Source organism: Alosa sapidissima, chromosome 24 (assembly GCF_018492685.1).
Source record: "Alosa sapidissima isolate fAloSap1 chromosome 24, fAloSap1.pri, whole genome shotgun sequence".
NCBI lineage: Eukaryota > Metazoa > Chordata > Actinopteri > Clupeiformes > Clupeidae > Alosa > Alosa sapidissima.
Genome location: NC_055980.1, coordinates 9,490,951 through 9,501,751, shown reverse-complemented (window position 1 = coordinate 9,501,751; position 10,801 = coordinate 9,490,951). Strand labels below are relative to the sequence as shown.

The following is a 10,801-nucleotide window of genomic DNA, read 5'->3' as shown; positions in this document are numbered from 1 at the left end:
TCGACAGATGGCAATGTTGAGTTGTCTGAGGATATTCTTAGGGACGTTCCACAAGAAGGATAAAACTGTGAAAGCCTATAGTCTGCCAATTTCTAATGAAAATCGCTCATATAGAAAAATGAATGACACAATAACCAATAAGCAAAGACTCATTGACCGTCCAATTCTAAAATATTTCCCAGTTCCCACTGTTGAGAAATATCCACACACAATGATATTACCACCATATTTCAAAATTGTGATGGTGCTTTTTGAGTCTTTGTCAGTGTTATAGATTTACATCAGATGTAGAGCTTTGAGGACTGGCTCTCTTTCAATATCATGTGATCATAGACCTTTCCCTATAGTTTACAACAAGCAACAACTAGGAACATCTATAAAGTGGATCTTTTAAAAACAATAATTCGCTTATTTTGATACCCTCCAGTGTGTAGGCCTACAGTTTTATGGATAGCTCTTATATGGCATCCTACACCAGCACAAGTTCCAGTCACTGAACTCTGTAGATTTTTTTGGGGTAAAGGCTGAGCTGTGGTGGCTTCTCTAGCTAATTAATATCTTCCTCTAATGCTGGGTTTAGGGGTCAACCTCCTCAAGTATGTCGGTGATGCAACTTCCATTTTCTTTGTGTGGGTCCAGCGCAGCAGGATTGGACATAACGAATCACTTGGAATATATTATGTATATTCCATACAATAATTTAAATGAGTATAGTAAACATATTTGAATAAGTATAGTCCTTATTTCTTCAGTTATTTCACAACTGACAGATTTCCCTTGGACAGAGTGATGTCCAGAAAGTGTTTTTTTTTCTTTTCATTATTAATTGGTAGCATCAAATTATAATCAGTTATAATCAAATAAGTGGCACTTTCATACTTTTATTTGTGAATAATGCGCCATCTGGAGTGTCAGCTTTGAATTGATTTATTTTTATATAGGGACATTTTTATAGTAATACTTCTTACATATATAATTCCTATTATTTGCCCACTGAGATATTTTTCTTTTTCAGTTTGCCAAAGGTATTCCCAGGCTCCATTCCGACTGCTCACTGGGTGGCTTCACAAATTACATCAGACCACTGCAGGGTGCAACGTCTTGAGCCTACTCCTAAGCTGTGATTGTAACCTGTGCATATCTTAGGCTATTTTTATAGATAGTTCACCCATTTGTTGTCCTTTGTTAGCATTGAAATTGACACTGATACCAGTAGGGGCAACCTTCAGTTCCAGCAACGTTTTGACCTTTGACATATTCAAAAGGCTTCCTCAAAGTCACTAATCAGTGGGCCAGCTAACAACAGAGCACACCAACAGCAGTGAATATTCTGAACGTCCAGGAAGTCATAATTTCATTGATGCCATTGATGGTGTAGCTCAACCTATTTTTTTACAGCCTATCTATACATTAACCAAACATGTTGACCAACATACTGCACAGTCTATATGACAGGCACACAGATGGCGAAGTTAATGCGTCCTTGAGAATAAAATGTGTAGTAATATTAAATCGATTAATGCTTTATAGTTCGGTAAATCGACTATAGTTGACTTTCAGTTTCTCACAGTTTCCGCCCCACGGTCACATTCGGGAACGCGCAGACCAACCCTCCCCTGTGTATCCATGAAGTTGTTACAAAGATGGCGGATTTCCTGCCGTCCCGGTCTTCGTTAGTTTGTTTCACTAATTGTCTTTTAAATAGCAACGAAGCCGAACAACTAAGAAAATCAAAGGAGATCGATAAATTTATATCACGCGAGAAGACCTATGTGAAGAGATTGGTGAAGATACTATTACTGGGTGCGGGTGAAAGTGGCAAGTCAACTTTCCTCAAGCAAATGCGCATAATTCATGGGCAGGACTTCGATCAGCAGGCCAGAGAGGAGTTCCGGGCTACGATTTACAGTAATGTTATCAAAGGTAGAAAGCACTGAAATGCTTACTTTGGATGGTACTGAAATGCATTTGGTCCTTTGTCTTGTTTACGCCGCCACTGATAGTAGCCTAAATGTAGCCGTTCAGGTCGGCAGTTTGACGAGGCTGTAGTTACAGGCTCGCTAATGCCACTCCACATGTTTTCACGAGTGGGTTGTTAAAAGACATTAATTTTTTTTAAAAAAATTAAAGTTACAAATGTAGTTACTTAACATTCTAAACAAGGACCAGAGGCGAAGGCACCCAATTTCTACGAGAAACGCCCATGGTATTTTGGCAACATGCTGCCATCATTTCGTCCATTGGGTTATCTGATAACAAAGAAGAGGTTGCTGGTTTTCACTGTTTTTGTATAGTGTTCAGTGATTTCAGATTTCAGACATAGAAGTCTCATGCGACAACATAGAAGTTACTGAGTTGTTTATTTCTGAAAACCTTCTCTCTCGTCTCTCAGCTCCTTACAAACACTTGTGTTCCTAAATACGCTCTATCCAGCTCATGTTGTGTAAACCAGGTTTGAGATGATGTCCTATATAGGAAATCTTGTGAGTTGAAAGTCAGCGATTAACTTACGATATGTCACTGCTTCTGACCTTTGATTTTCGCATACCTACATGACAAAATGACAGTCTGTCCTGGCCACAGTTACTATCACTTCTGATCTTTAGAGGCCTACAGCGTTTCAGTCCCTTGAACAAAACAACATTGATCTCTAGTAGACTGGAAAGTGCTTTCTTCTGTATTTTATTAAACGTTATCATAGAACTGACATTAGACTTAGAATTGCAGTAGCAATGTTGGTGGAAATAAGGAAAAGACAAGTACAAATAGTGACATATCCTGGGTGGGACTTGTTCAACAGTGACCTAGAAGGCCCTGCCTAACATGCACAAAGACTTTGCTCTCGTTTAATCTATTACATTATTACCTCCCCCGTAACGTATATGCTGGACACGCACTGCTCTGTTTGTACTTGCAGCTATCCTCATCAGATGATACCCAGGCAGGAAGTGTAGCTCATTACCATTCGTATCTATTGCCTTTCCTCTCCTTTCATGTGGTGAAATGTGCTGCTTGCTCACATGTGCTTCAGCATACTGGATAAAAGTGTTTTTTTTTGTGTGTCTGTGTCCAACCACAGGGGTGCGCGTGTTAGTGGACGCCCGAGAAAAGCTACACATCCCCTGGGGAGACCCTGACAACCAGATGCACGGTGAGACCATGATGGGCTTCAACACACGGTCAGACATGATGATCCAAGGATTGGTGGAGACCAAGGTGTTCAACCACTATCTGCCCTCCATACGCGCACTGTGGAACGACAGTGGAATCCAGAACGCTTTCGATCGGAGGCGGGAGTTCCAACTGGTGAGGACTGATGGAAACGCTCTCCACTTCAGTGTGTTAACATTCACAAACCTTCTGAGGGAGGCCAAGGAAGAAAGCTTCTATATGCCCCTCTAAGTTCTACTGACTCTCCAAAAGAGAAATGATTTAATAAATTACATGTAGTTATAGATGAATTGTGTAGCTGTTTTGGAGAAGTGCTAGCAGCAGTTTACCATACTTTCATTTTCAGTCACACTGGTTTTTCAAACTTACTTTTTGTGTCTACATTGTTTGCAAGTTTGCAACTGCAAGTTGTTCAGCACACTGGGTAAGACATATGTGCAACAACAAAACAAATAGGTTCTGTAAATATCACAATGTGAGGTGAGCACTGTGGCCATTATACAACTCATATGGGCAGTAGCTAAGGGCATTGTTCTCAAATAATGGACAATGCGCCAGACCTGATGTCCTAATGAAGTCTTATTTCTTCACTACAAGACCAGTCATTGTTAAAAAATGGTTTATGGATGCCATTAGAATTACGCTAAACCCTCATTTGTATTGACTGACTAGATCATGTCATTTTAATGTGGACAGGACTGTGTGATTGTTTGTTTAATGTCTCAGCAGTTTCAGCTCTAGTAGTCTACTGCCCCTTCGTGCATGGTGGAAAATGAGCCCTGGCAAGTCAGGTTTTTCAGCACGTTCCTTCGGCTCCGTTTTGTTCTGTGATAATCGCACTCTGGCGAGGAGGAGCCGCCATATCCTGTCCCTTTTCTTTGTCATTTCGCTAGTCTCTCTCTGGCTGTGTCTGTCTGTCTTTCTCTCTCTGTGTGCACTTGTTTCAGTTTCAGTTTGTCTTCAGTTTTCTGTGCTGTTCCGAGAGTTGTGCTGCGTGCTCGTCTGAACACCGGGTCCGCATTTCCCCTTTAGATTTAGTGAGATTACTGGGACGTGCTGGTTGTGTGAGTGGCGCAGGAATGTTGATCTGTGGTTAAACGGCTTGTCGTTGTTTAGTCCTCTCTCCTTCTGTGTGCTGAGGGTCAGAGAGAGAGAGAGAGAGCGAGAGAGAGAGAGGGCAAAACAGCTGCACTGCACTGAGATGCCGTACATTTTCAACTCCAGCAACTAAGCAGCAGATTTGTTAAATCTTTGGCAGAAAGATTTTGTGTGTCCTGCAGCTAACAAAGTGGCATTGCATGGCATTGATTTCCCTCAAGATTAAACATGTTGCCTGTGGCCAGGGCCCTTTTTAAAAAAAAAAAAATTAAAAAAAAAATCTACCACACAAAACCTACAGTAGAACCTTTGTAGAAGTATTGTGGCTAACAAAGAACATTATGAAGTCCCAGACCAGTGTTTATTGTGTCCAGTTGAAGTTGGTCTCTCATCTTGTGCGGAGTAGAACTGGTCTCACTGGTCTACCTTTCCACTCTTCCACTTGTCGTATATCTAGTGGTGCTGCTGTCCCTGAAGTACAAAGGCTGTTATTTGAGATGGTCTGGCCTAAAGCATATTTCAGTGAAAATTGTGAAAATACCATTGAGTCTTTGTATGTGTGTGTGTCCATGTGCTTTGTGGCTAATAGGGACTAGCCATGTCAGAATGTATTCAACTGAACTATGATTGTCTGGTCTTAACGGTTTTAAGATCAAATTAGATCATTATAAATATGAATATATTTTAAATCATATTTCTGTTTTGCAGTGATTGACAGATACATGGCGTACATTTTGTGGTAGGGTAAAATGGTTTAACAGAGCACGAATATGTAGAATCCAACTTTTCCACCAGGAAGGGTGCCCATCATACAAGGATAGAAGGATTTTATTTGTCACATACATAGAGATACTTTGTAAAACATGTAGTGAAATGGCATTTTAGTGGCTCAACTTTCCTGTGCAGAGATATCATTAACTACTTATAAGTATAAAGAAGAAGGATTTAGAAGAATTGAATAAATAGATTGAGCGAGAAGGGGATAAAAAGTGCAGTGTGGCAAGTAAAGTGTATTTAGAGTGTTTTATATGTATTCAGGGTGCGGATGGCTTGAGGAAAGAAACTCCTCCTCAATCTGTTTTAGCCATTGACTGGGGGTGGAAGAAAACATAGTTGGTCAATAAGTGAAGCTGATGGTTCTCTTCCATTCCAAACTTAGCCATTATTATTATGCATATTATGGATGACAAAAAATGATATATATAATAATATATCAGCAGATGCATATAGTATATATGATGTATTAGCAGATGCATAAAGTATATTTATAATATAATATATTAGCAGATGGAAAGAAATCCATGGCACGCAGTTACTTGTTAAAAACTGTGGTTGTTAGTGTAATGAGATCCCTTTGCAGATGTGAGCCTTTGCTTGTTCAGACACGACTGGCTGATGAACCAGGCCTTTTTACAGAGGATTCAGCCAGTTCTTGGGTGGAATGAAGGAAACGTCCTGCCCCTCCCACTCCTAAACTTTACACTTCTAGAGTTCAGTGAACTTTTGGTTCGCTGTTGAGTGTGACCTGTGCCATAGGTCAAGCTCTGCAGCCAGTTATGGACGTTTGAGACATCTTTGTGTATTATGTGGTGGGCCTGGCCACCTGCTTTGTCAACAGTAGTTTGATTCAACACAGTTTAGCTTGGTTTCTGTAACAGTTGAAACTCATAATTCTTTCATGGACGCACCATGTATAGAGAGTTTCATGCTTTAACTGTTAAACTTGGGGGGGGGGGGCACACATGCCTAACTTGCCCTATAAATACGCACACTGACTGAACTGAATTACTGCCTCAATGGTTTAAGTTCAAATGCAGATGTACTTTAAGGACTAACGGATCTATCTCTCTCTCTTTACAGGGTGAATCTGTGAAATATTTTTTGGACAATTTGGATAAAATCGGCGAGCCTGTAAGTCACATTTCAATTACATGTAATGAATCAGTTCAGCTGTCCACTTCCACACGTAACAGTATTGCACAGATACATGAAGCAGAGTTTTGGCTGACATAAAAGTTCCATTGCCATGCTTGAATATGTAAATCCAGGTGATGTTGTCATCATATGCAAATGCTTCACCCGTGACATTTTCCTGTTTGACTGGCTGAGCCTTGCTCTCTTTACATAGTTTTACATGTTTGTACGGGGTGAGAAGTGTATGGTGGCAGGTATTTACCTGGGGGGCAGGTATTTTATTTACTTGGCCTACTTAAACTGTTGCCTAAAACTGTGTGTGTGTGTGTGTGGATTGATCGGGAAGCATTCTTTGAAATTCAGTCTCTCAATGTTCCCCCGGCCAGGAATATGTGCCCACTCAGCTTGACATCCTGCTTGCACGCAAGCCCACCAAAGGCATCCTTGAGTACGAGTTTGAGATCAAGAACGTGCCTTTCAAGATGGTGGACGTGGGAGGGCAGCGCTCGGAGCGGCGGCGGTGGTTCGAGTGCTTTGACAGCGTCACCTCCATCCTCTTCCTCGTATCGTCCAGCGAGTATGACCAGGTGCTGATGGAGGACCGGCAGACCAACCGGCTCATGGAGTCGCTCAACATCTTCGAGACCATCGTCAACAATCGCGTTTTCGCCAAAGTCTCCATCATCCTCTTCCTTAATAAGACAGACTTGCTGGAGGAGAAGGTTAAGACGGTCTCGATCAAGGACTACTTCCCTGATTACACAGGTGAGCCTCACGACTTGGCCGACGTGCAGAAGTTCCTGGTGGAGTGCTTTAGAGAAAAACGCCGGGACCAGCAGCAGAAGCCTCTCTACCACCACTTCACGACCGCCATCAACACAGAGAACATTCGGCTGGTCTTTCGCGACGTTAAGGACACCATCTTGCACGATAACCTAAAGCAGCTCATGTTGCAATAAGCATTGTGTAAGGACTTTTTAATTGAAATGTTATGTTCATAGATAAATTTCTGTCAAGGAGAATGGGTGAATAATCCAATGGGTGTAACGTAGTACAGGTGTCAGTTGGGGCAAAGGAAAATAAGAGGCTTCCAACATGGTTCTGCGCCAGTATATATTCTGTATGATGCACTCTGTTGCCGTCTTGTGCCTTAATAGGTTGATATACTTTCAGCAGAGACCAGCCTTAAGGAGGGATGCCATTTGAGCCCTACCTCCAGTAATTCTTGCTGAGTCTTAAATCCTACACTCCTGTCACCCTCATTTATCTTTTAAATATGATTTTAATAGCAGACAAGCAGGCATTTGCCTGCTGGAATATGCATACTGTATCTTCAATACACAAAACTCAATGTATCATGATCATACAGGAATCTTACAAGAATAAATGTTTCATGACCTCCCTGTAACTAAGGGAGCCTAAGAAGCCAAAGGAAGCTTTTACCATCAAACCTTTACCCAGGTACACGATATACAAAATTATTGTTTGATTTTGTCTATGATGTCTTCGATCTGTGGTAGTGCCAAACAGAAGCTGTCCTGTCAAATTCAACCCTGTAAATAGATTTTGACAAGGCTTAACCACACCTTCCTTTTGTAAGCCAAAATAATAAAAAAAAACTTGTCTTCACATAAAGTTTTTCTATTTTACACTGGTTTTAAGGTATATGACTAAGAAGGCCCTCATATGCTGACTCGGGGCTTCAGACCACTCAGATGTATTAATGAAGCGCTAATCTGCATTACTTGCTAACATGATCACTTAATGTGCTTACATTTTTCTATTTTTCAATTTTAATGACTGATTATACAACCTGTGGCTTTAACAAACTAGGCTTGTTAATGGGTGACATGACATTGGGTATGTTGCTATTTCTTTTGACTGCTTTTCCTGATTATTTCTGTGTACTTTTAATGGTGACCAAATCTGTCTGTCTTCACATATTAAGGTACCAGTACAATTAGCCACTACTTCTCTTGCTTAATCACATAGCTTAAAAAGGGAAACAAATTGCTCGAGTTAAATAATTAATATCTTTTGTTAATAGATATATGCTATGTACAGATTTCATTGCATTCCCAGACCTGTTAGATTGTGCCTTTCCCAGATTGTTATATTTAACCAATATGCATTTAAATACATGTTTTTGTCCTGGTTCCTGTTTTTCTTGTGCCTAAGACAACTATGTGGCGATGCTGCTGTCCATTAACAGAACCTTCCTTCACCAGAAAGCTAAAACAGACCTTGCTGTTGTGTGTATCTCTCTCTCTCTGTGTGTGTGTGTGTGTGTGTGTGTGTGTGTGTGTGTATTTCAGGATACAGTCACCTCAGGATTTCCTTGCCTCACTGTCTGTCAAACATTTCTCTTTGGGTCCTTTTGATTATAACCCACAGAGTAATATTAAAGGCTTTTACACTTTTGATTCTTCTCCTTCATATTTCTCTCCATTGGTAGGGGAATATTGGCATTTTGGCCACACTAATAAGTGTTTTTGGGTCATGTATGACCGGCATCATCCAGCTAACTTACTACCCTTTTACATTGCCTCCCCTTACTGTGCACCCTCAGTTCATAGTCATTCACAAGAAGAAGCCAAGATTAAGAATTTTAAAGAGTTGAATAAATGTTTTGTCATCAGTAACAAGAACGTTAAAGAAGTCGCTCAATTTTCACTCCATCTTATTCCCCAAGTGTAGCTTTCTGCATTCCACAGTATGGCAGTACTGTCGTACATGCTTTTACCATTCAAGCATTTTGTACTAATAACATGATCTGTTTTTCGCTTGTGTTTATGGTTACTTGTGAGGCTTTGTGTTATATGTACAGTCAGTGTTTTCCAACTTTTGTAAGTTGGAAGAGCCAAATTACTTTATCATTTACATTTACAGACAAATTACTTTATCATTTACATTTACATTTATCTTATTTTCTCCAGCTTCCGTTACAATTTTGCGGGGACCAATCACAAACTGGCTTATCCATCTCGCGCACCCGGATCGTTGGTCTGATTGGTTGAAGGACTATCAAATTGAGTCATTTGAACTGCCCGTTGATCAAGCCTCTTGTGCAGTAGAAAATATGTACAGACTCCCCAGACTAATGTTCAATCTTAAAAGATTGAGCTTGGTCTGGTGATAGCCAGACTAGACTAATACACTAGTCATGAGTTGAATGTAGGTGTCTTCTCTCTGGTGATCAGTACACGTTTTATATTTGGACTGCCCACCATATGAAAAAAAACATTTCGGGGAAAAAAGGAAAATCAAAAAATAAAGATAGACTCAATACTCCACACCTATTTGCTATTACATTAGACATCAGAATACTGTATAATAAATGTAAACCAACCTTTATGCAGGAACATTTGTTTGAATGATTTTTGTATCAATGTCCCCATTGGCAATAAAACAAAAGAATCAACTTAACATGTGAATAGCCTGCATAATGCACTATATTGCTTTATGAAAGCTTTATGTCTCTGGAGTATATATATATTTTTTATAATAGCAATTTGGAGCTTTGGGATTATCTCCTAGTAGATCACCTATTCAAATAAATGACATTTTCAGTTATATCTTTCAAGGTCATAGGGTCAAAGTCAAAAGACTGCACAATATCCTAACACATTGATGGACCTTCATCAATCGATTAGGTAGTCTGATTAGGATATCTGATTGGGAACTCGGTCATGTGTGTCATGAAGTCAAAAGTCAAGGTCAACTTATGTCCACAGTATGAGGAGTATATGGCCGGCAGAGGTATACCAATGGTGAAGGTGGAGGTAGAGGCCATGCACACGCCATGCATCTGGTGTGAATGGGGGCGTGAGAGAGGTTCCTGGTATGAATAGCAACTTTGCTGCGGCAGGGACAATACGCACACACCACACCAGTGGTCATGGTTTGGGCACTCAGACTATTCAGAAAAATGTATTATGTGAAGAAGGACGTTGTAAAGCAAGTTAGCAAGTTCAGATGCAACACCAGTACCAAACGCACATGGCAGCAGGTGAAAATGAAACACAAAAACATTATTTAGATTGGTAGGTTTATAGTTATAGCTTGCATTAATATTTCTTAATTATGAAAATATGTTGTATGCTTAGAGCCTTCACTTGGCCTCTGTTTTACAGCTAACAAGAAAAAAGGTGTCTGAACACTACGGTAGGAGGACAGGCACCAGAGTGTTTTACAGTAGGCCTAGCAGAGGAGTTGGCCATCGCAAATAAATATTGGAAGGCCGATTATGGAGGGGGTTGAGGCATTCGGTCGGATCCTGGTGCTGTGGAAATGCGCACCCTTCATGTGCAGGGTAATATGACATTCAAGTTTTATGTTAAAATGTATTACTGCATGTCCGATTTATTTTCGGTCATAGGCCTACAGTATTCTTACTCAGATGTTCAGCATCACCGATGGAATAATTGTCCACTGGCAAATCTCAACGAAAGGCACATTATCTGCTCTATCGTAAGGGCATTGCTACGGTGACTTTAGAGACGTCTGCCTCGATCAGCTGCCAATGATAACTAATTCCCTCGGCTGAGAATCCACATATTTCATAAAGAATATCGTCCAGAAATCTCAGCGGATTCTGGCGGTCTCTAAAAACCCTCGC

The 10,801-nt window shown here is 40.5% G+C and overlaps 1 protein-coding gene across 1 annotated transcript; it reads left to right on the top strand.

The window, feature by feature from the left end:
* Window positions 1-1,587: 1,587 nt before the first annotated feature.
* On the top strand, window positions 1,588-8,604 carry gna13a (guanine nucleotide binding protein (G protein), alpha 13a). Its single transcript, XM_042081865.1, has 4 exons — window positions 1,588-1,923; window positions 3,080-3,306; window positions 6,130-6,180; window positions 6,570-8,604. The coding sequence occupies exons 1-4, from the start codon at window positions 1,644-1,646 to the stop codon at window positions 7,140-7,142; spliced, it is 1,131 nt and encodes a 376-aa protein (XP_041937799.1). The 5' UTR covers window positions 1,588-1,643; the 3' UTR covers window positions 7,143-8,604.
* The last annotated feature ends 2,197 nt before the right edge of the window (window positions 8,605-10,801 follow it).

Excerpts from the sequence above, each read along its gene's own strand:
- gna13a (XM_042081865.1), top strand. The coding sequence starts at position 1,644 with ATGGCGGATTTCCTGCCGTCCCGGTCTTCGTTAGTTTGTTTCACTAAT. Across the intron at positions 1,924-3,079 it reads TTACAGTAATGTTATCAAAG|GGGTGCGCGTGTTAGTGGAC; the intron begins GTAGAAAGCACT and ends GTCCAACCACAG. Across the intron at positions 3,307-6,129 it reads GGAGGCGGGAGTTCCAACTG|GGTGAATCTGTGAAATATTT; the intron begins GTGAGGACTGAT and ends CTCTCTTTACAG.